General features: G+C 37.6%; 2 protein-coding genes across 4 annotated transcripts in view; one reads left to right on the top strand and one right to left on the bottom strand.

Moving 5' to 3' along the window:
• Positions 1–5302, bottom strand: part of evx2 (even-skipped homeobox 2) — a 5819-nt gene extending 517 nt beyond the window's left edge. The window contains exons 1-3 of one of the 2 annotated variants that reach the window (XM_043694570.1): positions 3698–5302; positions 2409–2656; positions 1–2089 (exon numbers count right to left, since the gene is read on the bottom strand). The exon at positions 1–2089 is cut by the window's left edge and continues 517 nt beyond it. In XM_043694570.1, the coding sequence (XP_043550505.1) occupies positions 1490–2089; positions 2409–2656; positions 3698–4121 (1272 nt within the window). In that variant the 5' untranslated portion in view covers positions 4122–5302 and the 3' untranslated portion in view covers positions 1–1489. The remainder of the gene's footprint in view (positions 2090–2408; positions 2657–3697) is intronic. The other variant, XM_043694571.1, reaches the window with a different exon arrangement.
• A 2744-nt stretch (positions 5303–8046) lies between these two features.
• On the top strand, positions 8047–10610 carry LOC122551528 (homeobox protein Hox-D12-like). Of its 2 annotated transcripts, none has more exons than XM_043693549.1 (3): positions 8047–8876; positions 9649–9899; positions 9980–10068. In XM_043693549.1, exons 1-2 carry the CDS (start codon positions 8321–8323, stop codon positions 9870–9872), a joined length of 780 nt encoding a protein of 259 aa, XP_043549484.1. In that variant the 5' UTR covers positions 8047–8320; the 3' UTR covers positions 9873–9899; positions 9980–10068. The 2 variants fall into 2 exon arrangements, with proteins under 2 accessions (XP_043549484.1, XP_043549483.1); XM_043693548.1 differs by having other exon boundaries at positions 8057–8876; positions 9649–9830; positions 9980–10610.
• Positions 10611–15692: the final 5082 nt, after the last annotated feature.

Raw genomic sequence — 15692 nt, 5'->3', positions numbered from 1 at the left:
TCAACACTTGTTTTCTGTGGGGTTTTTTTGCATTTTAACTGTGAAACCGTCAGATTGAGCGCCTTTACTTTCAATTGCAATCTGGTCCTGATTTAACATTTAATGCAGTCCAGTGTAAACAGTCACCAACATCCAGCACGCCTGCCACCCACAACTTGAATGCTACTTATACTACCCGCTTTAACCCGTTTTGGACACAGCAGCGTAACCTCCCCTGAATGACTATTGTACAACAATCACTGAAAGGGGGAACTAAAATGTTACATAATTTTATGAGTTAATTTGCAAGAAATTGACAAAAGACCCTGTGGGAAGTATGCACCATGAAAAAGAATGAGTTACTTTTTTTTCCTGAAGAATCCCATTAAGTGAAGAGTGAAGTGGCTCTATGGGGCGTATTATGGAAATTTCTAGGTTGATTTAATGAGGCTGTTCACATCAGTACCATACTGGTTACAAGGGAAAGTGGACGCAGAATGTCTACAATATAGGTTTCCAAAATTAAAATTGGCAGTGGGACAAAGAGGACGTAGGGTTTCTGCAAAATCACTTCAGATAACGAATACCACATTAAATCCAGTACATTCTATGCACCATGAACAATGTTTTATGTATCAAGTCTCTTATCTATCTCTTCTAATGACTTCCCTTAGCGGGTTGTTAGTATTTGACAGCAGGTCTCAGTGCAGGGAACTTTTTTCCAATTCTACATTCAAAGGAGGTCCATCAAGGTACATGATTGGCAATTTTCGTCATAATCTGCACATTATTAGCATCGGAATTGACATGGCAATAACATTGGCGGTGTCTGATGTGTCTTCCTCGAACTTTACCAAGTCCTCGAGGAGTTGTTTCTGGCAGCGAACAATTGTCAGATACCCGGTGGTGGCACTCCTGGGCCAAAACAGTAGGCATGACCGTACCCAATTTCACAGAAAAGGGTCTTCTTATAAAGAAGGCGAATAGAATAAATGGAATTGCGTGCTTCCCAAAGTGACCTTCATTTGTCAGCTTTAAAGAGACAGTAACCCGTTGTAGTTGGTATTTGTTCTTGGTGAAAATTGCTTTAAAGCAGTATTACATTTCTTGAATTTAGCCTCAACTGTCTTATCAAATGTTAATATCCCCAGCAATATCAGCTGAAAAGGCGATAATGCTTTGAAAGTTCACAGTTTTTTTTGTAGATTCTAGTACAATTAAAAAGACAATTAAAATAACTTTTCAAGAATCCACGGGGATCTTTTCAAACTATTACAACTGGATTAAATGAATTCTGGAAAAGGTGATCATCAATGAAACTGGGTCGTGTCGTCCATGCTAAAAGATAGCATACCTCTTTAAAACGGGCGTTGATGGAACATTGTCCATGTTTGCGCCAAAGCAGTGATTACAAAGGGGTGCAACCTTTGACAAAGTAAAAAGCAATGCGTCTTAGCCATTTGCCATTTAGGTTTTGGTTGGCCTTGGTGAGAACCACCGCCAGGGTAAGTTATCTGGTCAGAGAGGACTCCTCCCGCTGGTCAGGCGGCGATACCGCCGCTGATTTGCTGAGCACTGCGGCTGAGTATGGGAGAAAGCTGCTCTCCGACCTCTGCGCAGTCGCGGTGCACGTGAAGTCGGAACTCGCGCTCCTGGGCCCCAGCGCGCCGCTCTGGTTGCTGTGGCAACTCAGGCAAGAGCACGGAGCGGCGCCCGCCGGCGTCGAGGCGGCTGCAGCCGCTGCGGCCGCCGCTGCTGTGGCTGCACTACTGTTCAGGCCGTGGGGGGACTGGTAAAGGCCCGGGTGGCGGAAACTGCAGAGCAGTTCGGGCCGCGAGTAAGGGTGGGAGAGGGCACGGAAGGTGTCGAGCGGGCGGATGGAGGTGGGGAAGGGCGTGGCACCTGTGGCGGCAGCGGCGGCTGCAGCGGCTGTGACGCCAACGTGAGGGTAGTAGTGCAGGGGAACGTGAGAGTGGAAAGGGTAAGGCAAGCTTCCAGTGGCCGCTGCGTGGGTCATCATGTAGGTGTAAAAACTTGGGTCAGCCGGGTGGGGCCATGACATGGCTAGTCGCTGCCTTTTATCTTTCATCCGCCGGTTCTGAAACCAAACCTGGATTAAGAAAGAAAATGTACAGCGTCAATACATACACCGAACCACATTTTTTCTATTTCTTTCTCAGTGTGTTGTACACTCCAATTAAAAATAAATGGTTTGCAAATAACATTGCTAGTGTAATTAAAACAATAGTCTATATTCTGTGAAATGCTAAACAATTCTCCAATCTGCATCAATGTAACATATTTACACCAATTAATCGGAATAGTAATGAATCCGAACGTAGTAATTTTAACACCAATATACGTACATTAAATCAAAATAAACGATATATATGCAAGAGTGAATATAAGACACGAGTTGATCAATGCACCTTGATAGTAGTTTCGGGTAGATTTAAGGCTGCCGCCAGCTCACATCGTCTGGGTCTGGATACATAGTTTTCTCTGTAAAACTCCTTCTCTAATCTACCGATTTGTTCTCGGGTGAACGCTGTTCGATACCGTCTCACCTGGTCAGGACCAGAACCCGAGTTGCCTATTGAACCGGAGTTGCCGTTCAAATTCGTAATATTAGACCCATTCGATGAAGTATTGGTTGAACTACCATTGTCAGAATACACTAGGAAGAAAAGAAACAAAAACGTTTAAGATCGGTAAACCATGAGTGCAAATTAATAAGGCAACTTTGATGCCACATAATTAATGCTGGCTGTCATTATTACAAATGGGAACAGTTATTAGAGTCAATAAAGTTCTATGAATCCCTACATAGCCAAATATATGTACTTAATTTGTGTAAGTTTCGTAATTAAATATAGATAAAGATTCTGAGCTATACATCCATTAGGCATCTGAACTAACACTGAATGAATAACCTCCAAGCACTTCTTATTCATTTTGCTTTATCCATAGAGCCGTTTTTGAATACTTAACAATATTTTGAACCCTAAGCTAAGCGCACGACTGAACTGGGAAGTTTTGTTTAGTACGCTCTTTTTCAGCACAAGCTGAAAGCTCCTTTTGAATGTTCTCTGAAATTCTGTAGCTTTCAGTACAAAACAAAGTCTAATGCAATTGTATTCATTGTCTATTTAGTAGTTCAGCTTTGATTTTCACAATGCACAATTTCGATGAATGGTAGAAACGAATAGTCTCAGCATATTGTCGTGTAAATCATATTAAATTCAGAGATGCGTACCTTAACAAAGGAAACGTAGATGATGTAAAAATAAAGGTTTTGCACAATTTGGAGATAGGACTTTTTCACAGTTATTTATTTAAGTAAAATACTATTTTCCTAGCGCCTTTTATATTAATGTTATTGTTATTGTTTCAGTGCAAATGTATCTCAGAATACAACTTTCAAAGGCAAATGTATGTTTTGCTGGGCTGTGGTACTTTATTGGAAAATGTAATACTTATCAGTAATAAAAAGGGTTATTCGGAAATTTGCACTTTTGTTTTTATTTTCAGTTTATGTACATTCAATGCATCAGCTTTGTTTTCTGTATTGTCAAAGCATCAGTGAAATGCATTCCGAATCTTTGATGAATCACAACAGAACCCTCTTCAAAATGACTTTTTATCTGCACATGCATTATACCTTTGTGAGATGAAAGCTGTTTAATTTTCGAGAAACGTTTAACAAATAAATATTTACCTTTGTTTGTATTTTCTTTCAGCTGCGTTGTACTGACGCCGGCTGGAGAGCGGAGTGTCGAACAGCCCACATCAACATCACTGTTCATATCTGCTTCTTTCTCCCGACTAGCAAGTTCTGAGTAAAGGGAGAATTTTTTCCTTGTTTCCGAGGACGAAATTTCAGACGAGGACGTGCTATCACTTGAATGTTGATGATGGAATAAATGGTCTATCTCAAATTTGCCGTTTGTTGTGGTGTCCCCAATAGTGTTGTGAAGGGAGGCGGAAGTGGGTCTGGGGCTGAGCCGACCACTGTGATGAGAATTTTCAAGGGCCTCCTCCACTGCATTTCCAGCTGAGTCTGACAAATTCGAAACCTTTTTGCCAGCAGGACTATGCAGCCCCCGTTCCATCAGAATTATTTCTTTCCTTATTCTTTCCATCCCGAAGCTGAGAGCAGGTTGCAGGCTGATACTACACTAATGATGATCTTGCAGCTGTGGCCAATTCACATCCAGCCCGCAAGTGTCTCGAAATTTATCTTTTTGGTGCAAAGAAAAAGTGTTATGTCAATGCGAGGGAACGACTGGTCAAAATGACCCGTGCTTCCTTTCTCCCGATGTGTCATTCATCAAACTAGTGCTCGTCATTAAGGTACGAATGACGCTGTTCGAATAATCATTTATTGTAACAGGTTTATAAGCAAATAAATACAAGCGTCTGTCAGTGGATGATGAAGGCGGCCTAGCGACAGGCGAATACATCCAGGTAGAGAAGAATCAGAGGACAGCCCCTGTCCTCCGCCGATGATCGTATGCCCGGATGCACTGGGCTTTGGCCTCTGGGGTGAAATTGACAGTCTGATTAATAAAATGAACATTACAGCATTTCCCTGTACATTTAGTCAGATCATTATGTTCTGATTTTGCTTTGCTGTTCTTATCGGGTTCTGATAATAGCATCTTTTTCATCACACTTTTGGGTGAACGTGAGCGAGCCTTGTAGGTAAATAGAAGTACTAAGTTTAATGTTTTGTATCTTCAGTCAGATAATTACATTTGGTGTATTTAGTTAGTTTGGGATAGAAATGCCATGATGTGTTTTCTTAACAATGTGAAGGTAGATTTTTTTTTGCAATCGCACTGTAATATTCTGACTTTTCCGGTTCTTATTCGTGTTTTCTCTTTATTAGCTACCTTCTCCCTCAGCTTCTCGCCTTGTCATTGCTTATTTTATCTCGCTTTCCATACACCGATACAGACAACTGGCCGTGTCTTATTCAGTGGTTGTTTTAATCTATCTTTCACGTATATAAAATCTGCACAATTTTCGAGTAACTTGTATGGGGTTTCTTTGGTATACCACTCTTCAGTTTATTTTAGTGAATATTTCAGATGTTTAAACACCGAAATGAATCCTGATAACGTGCATCATAAGAACTCGAGCAAAGGACAATGACGTCCTCGCTGAAATGCGTTGTATACCTGAATAAAGTTTTAGTTGCTTTTAAACAAAATGTCGAAACTTTTTTCACCCATTGAGTGATAGCCTTTATGGGATCGTACTTCATTTTAGGGAAAAAGGACTTGCTATGATTTTGAGATAGCTCTCCCTCTTGTCCAAGTCTGGCACATATTTATACGATCGATTTAATTTCACGTGAAGTATCATATTTATATTTATGTTATGCGAGATATTAGAGCAAGTTGCTTCAATCAGAAAATTTGGAAACGTTCCCTTCGTGGTATTTTCCTTGAAAACCAAACTACTGTCATGTATTTCTCAAATTAATTGCTGAGATTATTTTAACTTCAATCCGAACTCTGCACAACAAGCATTTCGCTCAAAAAAGAGATTGCTGAAGGTGAATCCGTTACCTGTAGCTATTAGTAATTCACCCTAAGTCCATGGTCAGATATAACGGAGCCTAAGCAACATTTGAGGCTGGAAATTTAATATCCAAAGAGGGTTTGAAAGATGGAGAATCTGTGTGGACCAGCTACTCTCGGTGTTAAATAGTAGTAGTAATGATGACGCTGATAGCGATGATGATAATGATGATGAATTTGTTGTTGTTGTCATCATCGCCGTCGTTACTTTGGTTTTCGAAATCAATGTTTACCGACAAGAAGCGAAAGCTATTATCTAAGTTGCGAAATGCACGCTTGAAATGTTAAATTAAAGATTAACTGATCTTCAGTGTGAATGTCACAGAACAGTTTCTATCGAGAACCCCTTATGGGAAATGACAATGTAGCAAAAGCGCTCGAGATGCATAATTAATATTAAATAATGCATAAACGGAAACTATATCATTGCTGCTAAATGTTTTAATTAGTACTGTGTCCCATATGCCATAGAAATAACGTCCTGTCATATATATGCATATGCTGGTAAATACATTTCCTTGTATTTTACGCCAGTTAATAATCTGCAATAAATATTGATATTCACGCCCTTGTAATTCGCATGTACGCTAATTTCTGCATTTAGGCGATACACAAATGAGAATAAACGTCGAAATCAACGGCAGTGGAAAAAATATTGTTACGATTTAAGGGAAACATAAGTGACAAATGTTAATTATGGTGAATAAATTGCATTAAAAGACTATATTAAAAGTTACGTTGTGAAAATTATATATTCTTCCAAAGGATCTCGTACAACAACAGAGGGTTCTGGAAAGTGCTGGGGGCCACTATTTTCACGTTAGCGTTTTCTGACGTTAGAAAATACAAATAGAAAGCTACCGTAAATAGCTCGTTAAAATTGTTGGCGAAGGGTTCAAAGACTTTTCCACTGTTTAAAATAGTATGACATTGCAAGTTAGCAAATATGCTGTATAGTTAGCAAGCATAAAACAAATTTGGTTTCTTTACACAGCTCAGATGTTCGGACCATTTTTTTTTGAGGAAACGCTCGTATAGATTTACAGAATACAGTACACTATGCCTGAGAAGAAAGATTTTTGAGATTGATGTTATTTCTTATTCATACTTCAGTTTGAGTCTTGTTTAATAATATTATCCGTAATCTACCAATCAAAGTGAATGAATGTTACAATAAATTAATTGTGAAGCGGTATTCTTTGAGTGGAGTTGAGATAAACAAGGATGAATGGACTCGGAATGAAATGCGTTCTCTCGAAATATCTGTCCTCTGGCGCCCTCATCCGTTTTCTTTGATTTTCACAGCCAGATGACTGCCACGATGGTTCAGTAAGTTAGTTTCTCTGAGATTTTGAAAATTCTGTACAGTAGATACCAACTAAAATTGAAACTTTATTATTTATGAGTTAGCTTTTGTATTAATCAGTTATTTTGTACAAACGTCACATGCAGATACTTCAAGAATAATACATTACGAGGTAAGTAAATGTATGTATTGAGATTTTTTTTTAAAATAAAACTAACCTCCGGAATTTTGCATTCCTATTTTATGAGAGAGAGAAGTTAGATACAAAGCTAATTTTTTTTTTTGGGGGTGGGGGGGAACATTGTCAGCCGACGTGTGCATGGGTGTTCTCAAATATTCATTATCAAGAACAAACGCGGAAAAATACTGGAATTTTTTAAACATTTATTTCATAGCTTTCAGTGTGGCGAAATTTCATTTCAATATTGAATTGAACGCAAAATCTGATTAGTGTTTCATTAGCGATAGGTTGGGAAATTGTAGGATTAAAGCAATTCTCGTTAACATTGGCATAATATTGATAAATGAAACTGAGCAAGAGTGTTAAACGTAATGCAAAAAAAAATTGCAATGGCATTCAACTGGAAAATTAGTTTTGTTTTTATCTAAATCCATGATCTACATCATTTATATTTTAATTAGCTTTAATACTTTTGAAGGGAAAGTTTGAAACTGTTCGCAAAGTCACGAAGCTAGTTAAAAGATGATATGTAGACAGATCGGACCACATTTCTGTATAGTTTACTTTACAAAGAGCTCAAGGGAGCTTTACAGCAATGGGCCAAATATTTGTTTGATCGTCTAAAGCAGGTAGAGCTAGGTGTAATTCTATTGCGGTAAGGGTTATAGCAGGCAATAAAATGCACTAAAATGCTTTTTGTCTGACGTAAGTTACAATGCCGTGAAAAAGGTTTTTTCCAGGTTACAGTGCACGGCTTTGCTAAATTGTTGCTCCATTCTGCTGCTTGGGTTCAAAACAAAATGCACGTTTATAAGTCAAGATACATTGCAATCAAATACTGTGAACAAGAATTACCGGGGAAAAGTCAGAGAATGAAAAACTGAAACAATAAGCCGAAACAAAATGATCATTAAACTCCACATTGACCTTGAGTCAAAGTACGATAACTACAGTACAAGTGTGTCATTCTGTAATGCAGCATTGTCCTTGACGTTTGCGCACAAAGTTTAATTTGCAAAGAGTCCACACTGCGTTTTATTTACCAACTGTAGCTGTGTTACAGCAATAAAAAGATCAGGTAGCTTGATCCAGGGTGTAGTTTGTGCACCTAATGGAGAGCTGGGTTTCATTTCTGGGAGGCAGACATCAAAGTGTTTGCTCAGTACTTGTCACGCTATCATTCTCAGCATTTAGAAGGGACAGGAGCTTAAACTTGCAAGTCAGGACAAAAATTTAACAAGAGGATTGTATTTGCAAGTGGCTGGAATGAACCCAATCATTCAGTTTAGTTATAAGATGGATTCGACTTCTCTGCGGTACGAACTGACGCTAGAGACATCTAGTGATAAAACAGGATTAAGGGAAGATGAAGTGCGACCTACAGAAATGGTGCCAGTATTTTCCACAAACTTTGGAACTTCTGCCTTATCCTCATCGCCTTTGAAAACGACTTCAAGTGGAAGACACCAAGATTTGTGTTCCGAAGACATTTCGACTTGTGGATCGCATGGAAGCGCAGGTCAGGAGATTGTCGCTATGTCACCTGGGGCAGTGCAAATCCCTGCAAACCAACTGCAAAATGACTGTCATATGTCTCCGTTTATTAGCTACCGGCACAACTTCTGTACCAGAGGTGAATACCCGACAAACCCCTCACTTTATCAGCATTGGCCACTAGAATATCCCCAAGTTGCACCTGTTCAAACGCAGGCAAATCCCAACAATCAGAGTACGCCTGCCTTTTACCATTCTCAATACTCTGGAACATCATTTGAAGCAGGAACACTCAATAATGCAATGCCCGGTGTCCCAAGGCCTTTAGGTCAGTCTGATAATACATTCTTATGCACGACATATCCATGATTGATTGATTAAGAATTGATTACGATTGATTAGATTGATTAAGAGTTGTAATGCGCTTTCTTTGATATCATGCAACAGGTGAGTTTTCTGGTTGTGTCTTACAGCAATGCCCAGGTGATTTGCATTTTAGTTTCGATATGAGCATGCTGGTTGATCAGTGAATGATGGGCAGTTTCATTTTACGTGCTATTTTAGCAAAAAACATTGTTTGCCATAGTTTGGGAAAGCTAAGATAGTTCGCTTTTCTTGAGGATGGTTATATGTTTTAAACGCATATTTAAAGCGAAAACTGATAATAGTTGGTGATTTTTATGTAATCGCTTCATATGTAGTTTTAATGAAACGTTTTAGAGATCACAATATGTATTTCGTATACAAAATGCATGCAACAAAACATTGCATATTTCAACTTATAAAAGTGAATAACATTTATCATAACATTTGGATTACAAAGAGGAGGGGAGGTGGGAACACACGTTTGTAAACAATTGCAACTAATTGCTATTTTGTCTATTAATTCTCGTCCCTCAACAATGATAATTTCTGAAGGATAAATTAACCAACATCGATTAAAATGAACGACAATCAACGAAACTGACAGCTGTTCAGTTAACACAGCGTTTGCGCAAATATGAACGCAACATAAATATATAAAATGCACATTTCTCGGAATTTCACTGATTGTGTTCCTAATGACTTAACCTACTGATAGGATATTTATGTTCCTTCAGCATTGGGACTAGCATCGCACTGGTCAACATCGCAGAATCCTACACACAGACAAAGAAAGAAGCGAATCCCCTACAGCAAACAACAAATCGCTGAACTGGAAAGGGCTTTTGAAAACAATCGATTCCTCACCCCTGAGGTCCGATTAAACATCTCTTTTAGGTTAGGTTTAACAGAAAGACAGGTAAGAGGCGTTCGTTCCACTTTCTACGCAAGAAAATATTAAGTACCTGTCCCTCTTCATTGTCAACAGGTGGGCTCATTGTATTTCACTAAACATTAAACCAAGTCCGCTTTTATTAGTCACGTATACAAAGAATCTGTATTTTTCAGGTGAAGACATGGTTCCAAAACCAGCGACAGAAAGAGAAAAGACTTCTTCGTGTGCAGCAGCAATTGATAAAGCCAAGTTGTCCTGGACTGTGAAATATAATAACTTTCCTCATTTGGACAATTGCTTTTTAAGAGTCACGAGAACGTGCATACCGATTTACAATAGCAAAGTCGCCTCTCTTTAATTATACAGCCACAGAAGATTATTGGGCCTTTTCGTTTTTAATTATTTTGAAGTTGGAATAGCTCATTAGTCTTTATCTTGCATTACGAGAAGCTCCAATTTGATGTGCTAAACGCAATAAAGAATGTTGATTCCACTAAAGTTGGTGAACAAGAAATATTGATATTAAAGGGAATATTTAACTTGATTTTCCAAAAGGCTAAGTACTCGTTTACCATTCATTACATGTGTGAGTAAATATAATTGGACACAAATTAAAGTCTATCTGTGATGTTTAAAGAATAATAACATATTATAGGTTGCAAAATAAATTGTTTCGTGAATAGTATACACAGCTGTTCGGGTTTGAAATGATTGGAACACATAATTATTCAAAGTAAGGGCGTGCTATAGTTGAGGAGAAAGTGAGGTCTGCAGATGCTGGAGATCAAAGTTGAAACTTTATTGTTGGAACAGCACAGCAGGTCAGGCAGCATCCAGGGAACAGGAGATTCGACGTTTCGGGCACAGGCCCTTCTTCAGTGCTATAGTTGAATACATTTCTCAAATGTATGAAGTCTTTACTTGCACAAAATTGAATTCAAATGTGCATTCGCAGTATTTTATTACCTTTCTTCAGAACAAATCGTTATTAATTCGCAAATTTTAGTCAAACAATAGCTGGAAAATGTTAAACTTTATTGATTTGAGACAGTGTTGTGCTGATTTAAAACTTCAAAGCTGTGATATTCAAAATAACTTCTATATTTGCATATAGATCATGCAGTTTCTTCCACACTTCATTGTGTACCTGCTCTGCTCCTCTTGTAGGCGGTTTTAAACATTATTCAGTTCAATAGTTATGCAATTCCCTGGATTTTCTAAAATAAAAACAACACAAGCTGACGTTTCATTGCGGGGTTCAGGTCAGGGCAATGCGGTAGTTTTGCTATGGAAAACGTAGCTCACGAGAATGAAATAGCTCCTGAATGTTGTACATGAAATACTGCAGCAAGTTATAATGGAACAAAATGCATTATGTTTTGTACGGGCAACTAGAACATTGGTCAGCCATGTTGCTCAAGTGCAAAATATAAACATCTGTGGACTCGTTGGGCTGAATGGTCTGTTTCCGCACGGTAGGGATTCTATGGATTCTATATTCTAACATCAAATTTATTCTCAATTGCCTCTGCATATTCATCTGTCCAATATATGTTCATTTAAAAAATATAATTGCTGCTTGTGGTCTTGGAATAAACACTGAAGGAGAAAAGAAACTTGGTTCTCGTTAACTCGTATCCATTGGCACCCACCCGTCTGATACTGTGATTTTATCTAGTTATAAAAGTCATTTGTTAAAGTTACGTTTCTGAAATTGGAAAGTGCGAAATGAAGTGCTAGCTTTTGTCCATTGTCCATATAAGCAACTTAAAGAGACAGTTACAGGTGTCTGAAAGATAAAGAAAGCATCAAACGCAGACCTGAGATTCTCCACGATAGGAAATGAAATCATGTTGCCAGCATATTTCTGGGTAGAAATTCCCCAAATGATTTGGAAAGTTATAAAAAATAAACATATTATCAGTAAATTTCTGTTAAAATTTCTAGGAAGTGTCAAGGATTATATGGCAATATCTGCTCTACATGTCCAAATATCTTCTTTTAAATGTAGCAAACTTCATATAAATTTGAACGATTTTCAGTAAATAATTATTTACAATTAAAGTAGAGGAATAGTCATTTCTTAGATATTAGGTTCTCAAGTGCATGACTGAATGCGAAAAGCCAGGATTAATATAGTGCGATATCAGGTCCTAAAAATTGGTAACATGCAATGAATGTCAACAACAGCTAATTTGGGGATAGCAAGATCCTACAGAATGCAAATAAATAAATGGTCAGCTAATCGATATTTGTGGATGTTGGTTGAGGAGGGAACGATGACGAGAACACCTAGCGACAAGTACAATAAAGATCCGCAGATGATGGAAATCTGAAACAAAAACAGAATGTCCTACAGAAACTCTGAGGGTCTGTCAATAGCTATGACAAGAACACCACAGTTAACGTTTCGAGCCCAGTGATCCTTTATCAGAACTAAAGGTAGCACTGCGTTTGACTCTTTAGATGCTGCAGGACGTGCTGAGTTTCTCCAGCAACTTCTGTTCTTTGTTCGTGAAATATTTGCTTTATTCAAATAGTACATTATTTTCTTATTTTAAGTCTCTTGATTACAATTATTTGGAGGACCACAATTGAAACAGAAATCGTTCAGTCATTCATTAACAACATGAGATATAAATTCCCGTAATAAATAATTAATCGCATTATATGCTGCACCACTGTCATACGTGCGGAAACAGACTTTTCGGTCCAACCAGTTTTTGCCGAACATAATCCCAAACTAAAGTAGTCCCACCTGCCAGATTCTGGTCCATATCCCTTTAAGCATTTCTTATTCATGTCGTCGTAATAAATATCGGAGAAATAACAATTGAAGATTATATATTAAAGATCTTACCTCTGTGGTCTTTTTCTGTCAACTTTTCCGTTATAAATCACAATGTCGACCTCTATAATAGAAAATGCCACTGTAAACTGGCCGTATCGGAATCATTCTTTCCCCAGTTGGACAGAGAGCGCCACCATTGGTAGAAAGTGGAGATGGTAGCGTGACAAATTGATGCCTTTCGTTTACATTACTAACGAATAGATGAGAATTTTAAAATTAGTAACCTTCAAAGGAAAACTGAACACGATGCCTGTCCATGTTATCCGCTGTCCGTTAATGACATTGTTCTTGATGACTTCATTCGTTCTAGACTCCTGCTGTACAACAAGGATTATAACTTTATTCAGAAGTGCATATATTTTTGCTATATTTTGTACACCAGCATTGTTTATTGTGGTAAAATTGCCATTCCAAGTCGTGAATGATTTAACAGATGCAGAAACAGAAAACAAATGTGTTTTCACATTTAGGTAAAGGTTTAAATAAAAAGGACCTCAGAATGGTGACAATTAATTTCACAAGCCAAGCAGTCGAATTCGTTTATTTTCTACATCATCTTGAATGAAGCAGAGCAGTGAGCTGAGAGTCTCATGAATGCCTTCTTTTATATTGCTGTTCAGGTCATGCTGCCTGCTTTTTGCTTGACAAAATTCTGGAATTTGCTGGAATGCATTGTAGTAGCATAATTGCGTAACAGCATTTATTCACTAGCAGACGTGTACATTTTGCATTCGAACTGCATTTGAATCCAAATATTGTATCAGCAAACCGCTCCAGCCATTGATAGATTGTAGCCTTGAAAGTGAACTTCCTCTTATGTGGAATAGACTTGCGTCAATGCAGATAAATTGATTTCATCAAGAATACCAAGGAAATTTGCACCTATTGTCTGTCTCGAATAAATATTTTTTGCATTCTTATCGAAGAGCTGAATCGGAAGCTAGCAAAGTTTTGGAATATTTTTTACGTGTTGAAGTTTACCACTGCTTGTTGCTGTTTGTAATCTCAGTCCTCTTTCCTGGAGACAATGTGACATTCTTTTGCGTTTCTTACTGAAAGGAAAGTAACGCTATTTTAAGAACTGGTATAGCAACTGGTTATGAATGAAATACATGTTTTATTTATAAATATTGTTATGTTCTATTCATTATGAGGGACTGTAAAAATGCTAAAGTATATGTAATGCGTTCACAACAAGTTACCCAGGAACGTGAAATCTCTGTATAGTGTTGCAATGCAGCTTTCAACGCAATAAATTATTCTTAAAGAGTTCCAATTGGAACATAACGCTGAAAAGTGAGGTAGGAGACATTCACAACATCAAGTGATTAATTGGTTGCTAACAATGTCAGATGAAAGTATATTTCGTTCCCCTCTTAACTGCTGACAGGTTAAATCCATGTTACTTGTAGGTGCCTTTTACGTGCAGGGTGGAATAGCTCGGGATATTTGAAATATCACTTGTAAATTTCGATCTAGTTTTTGCAAGTATCTACAATTTATTTTCAAATATGGTAAGTAATGTGTTTGGTTGGAACTTGGACAGATGGGGTTTTACAGCATTTTTTTTCTCCTGGTAACAAAACAATTATAGCGAGCACTGGTTGGCATGTAATCTGCTTTTATTCGTGTAGTGTATTAATATCGGTCAGTGTGTTGGAAAAATGTGTAATCAAATGGGGTCATACGAGCTGTAATATAGTCAGTCTCAATACAGTGAATGCTCTCACCTGGATATATATTTAATCAAATGATTTATCTAAAACGAAACACATGCATCTATTGTCAATAACTGTTTTGGTGTACTGATTTGGAGATGCCGGTGTTGGACTGGGGTGTACAAAGTTAAAAATCCACAACATCAGGTTATATAGTCCAACAGCATGAGCTTCCAATTAAACCTGTTGGACTATAACCTAGCGTTGTGTGATTTTTAACTTTGTTTTGGATTAAGTTATTTGAATTAAACAATTCCGAATTGTGAACATACATGTGTAGGAGTTTCATCGGGATGCTTTAGCAGCTTGAGTGGCCGACAAGTCTGCAAATTCATGCTGCAGATTATCCAATACTGGTCGCGTTTTCGAAAAGCTTCTAGTTATAATTAGAAAACAAAATATAATCGAAAATTATTTTGATGCTGTTGTTAAATATTGACGATTGTTAAACTTTGGCAAGTATAAAAATGGATTACGCTTTTAATCGGATAAGGCTTTCAATCGAAATTGCTACGTCTGCTACAGAGTTGCTTGTCACTTTATCAGAGAAACGTCAGAATGTCATCCTACAAATAACCGATGCTATTTTCAATAATTCAGATACCAATTTGAAAATACCAGGCAGAAAGTGCATGAACAAGAGAATTAAGGTCAACTGTAAGAAAGAAAGCAGAATAAAGGATTTTTTTTTAATGTTGCGGGAAATACCCAAATTCAGCAAGCGAATGAGAACTTAATGTTAAACTTCGCTGAGAATGAAGGACAATTGCTGTGAATCAAAATAACAAATAAATCCCTCTTTTTTTCAAAATAGAAATAGTCTAAACTTTCAATTTTATAAGCAAGTCATATCAGTATATAAAAATAAATAACTTTGAAAAACAACAGCTTTTACTGTTGCCATTTTTAAATAAAGTCCGGCATGTCAATGCTTAAATTTACATTAATTGGGTCCCTGTTTTTGATGTGTTCTGCGGTGTTAGCGACAATGACCAAGTTACATTTCTTGCCCATCTCTCACTGCCTCACAAACTGTTTTGGGGTTTTCTACATTAGCTATAATGAATTTACAATTGCATTTGTAAAGCGGTTTCAGTTAGAAATTTAACAATTCAAATAGAAATTTTCGAAATTCAATTCATTTCTAAATTTAATATTACCACAAGCACTGGTGACATTGAAAAATGATCAACACAATTTAGCAATAGGAAGCGATTTTGCAAAGTTATGTTACAATTCACAGCTAGCTTCAATCTTTGAAATCTTCGCATAAGTCCAACAGAACTATTGAGTTGCTTTAAGCCGCTGTTTACCAGC

The sequence above is a fragment of the Chiloscyllium plagiosum genome, chromosome 7 (genome assembly GCF_004010195.1).
Source record: "Chiloscyllium plagiosum isolate BGI_BamShark_2017 chromosome 7, ASM401019v2, whole genome shotgun sequence".
NCBI lineage: Eukaryota > Metazoa > Chordata > Chondrichthyes > Orectolobiformes > Hemiscylliidae > Chiloscyllium > Chiloscyllium plagiosum.
This window is presented reverse-complemented; position numbering and strand designations above follow the sequence as displayed.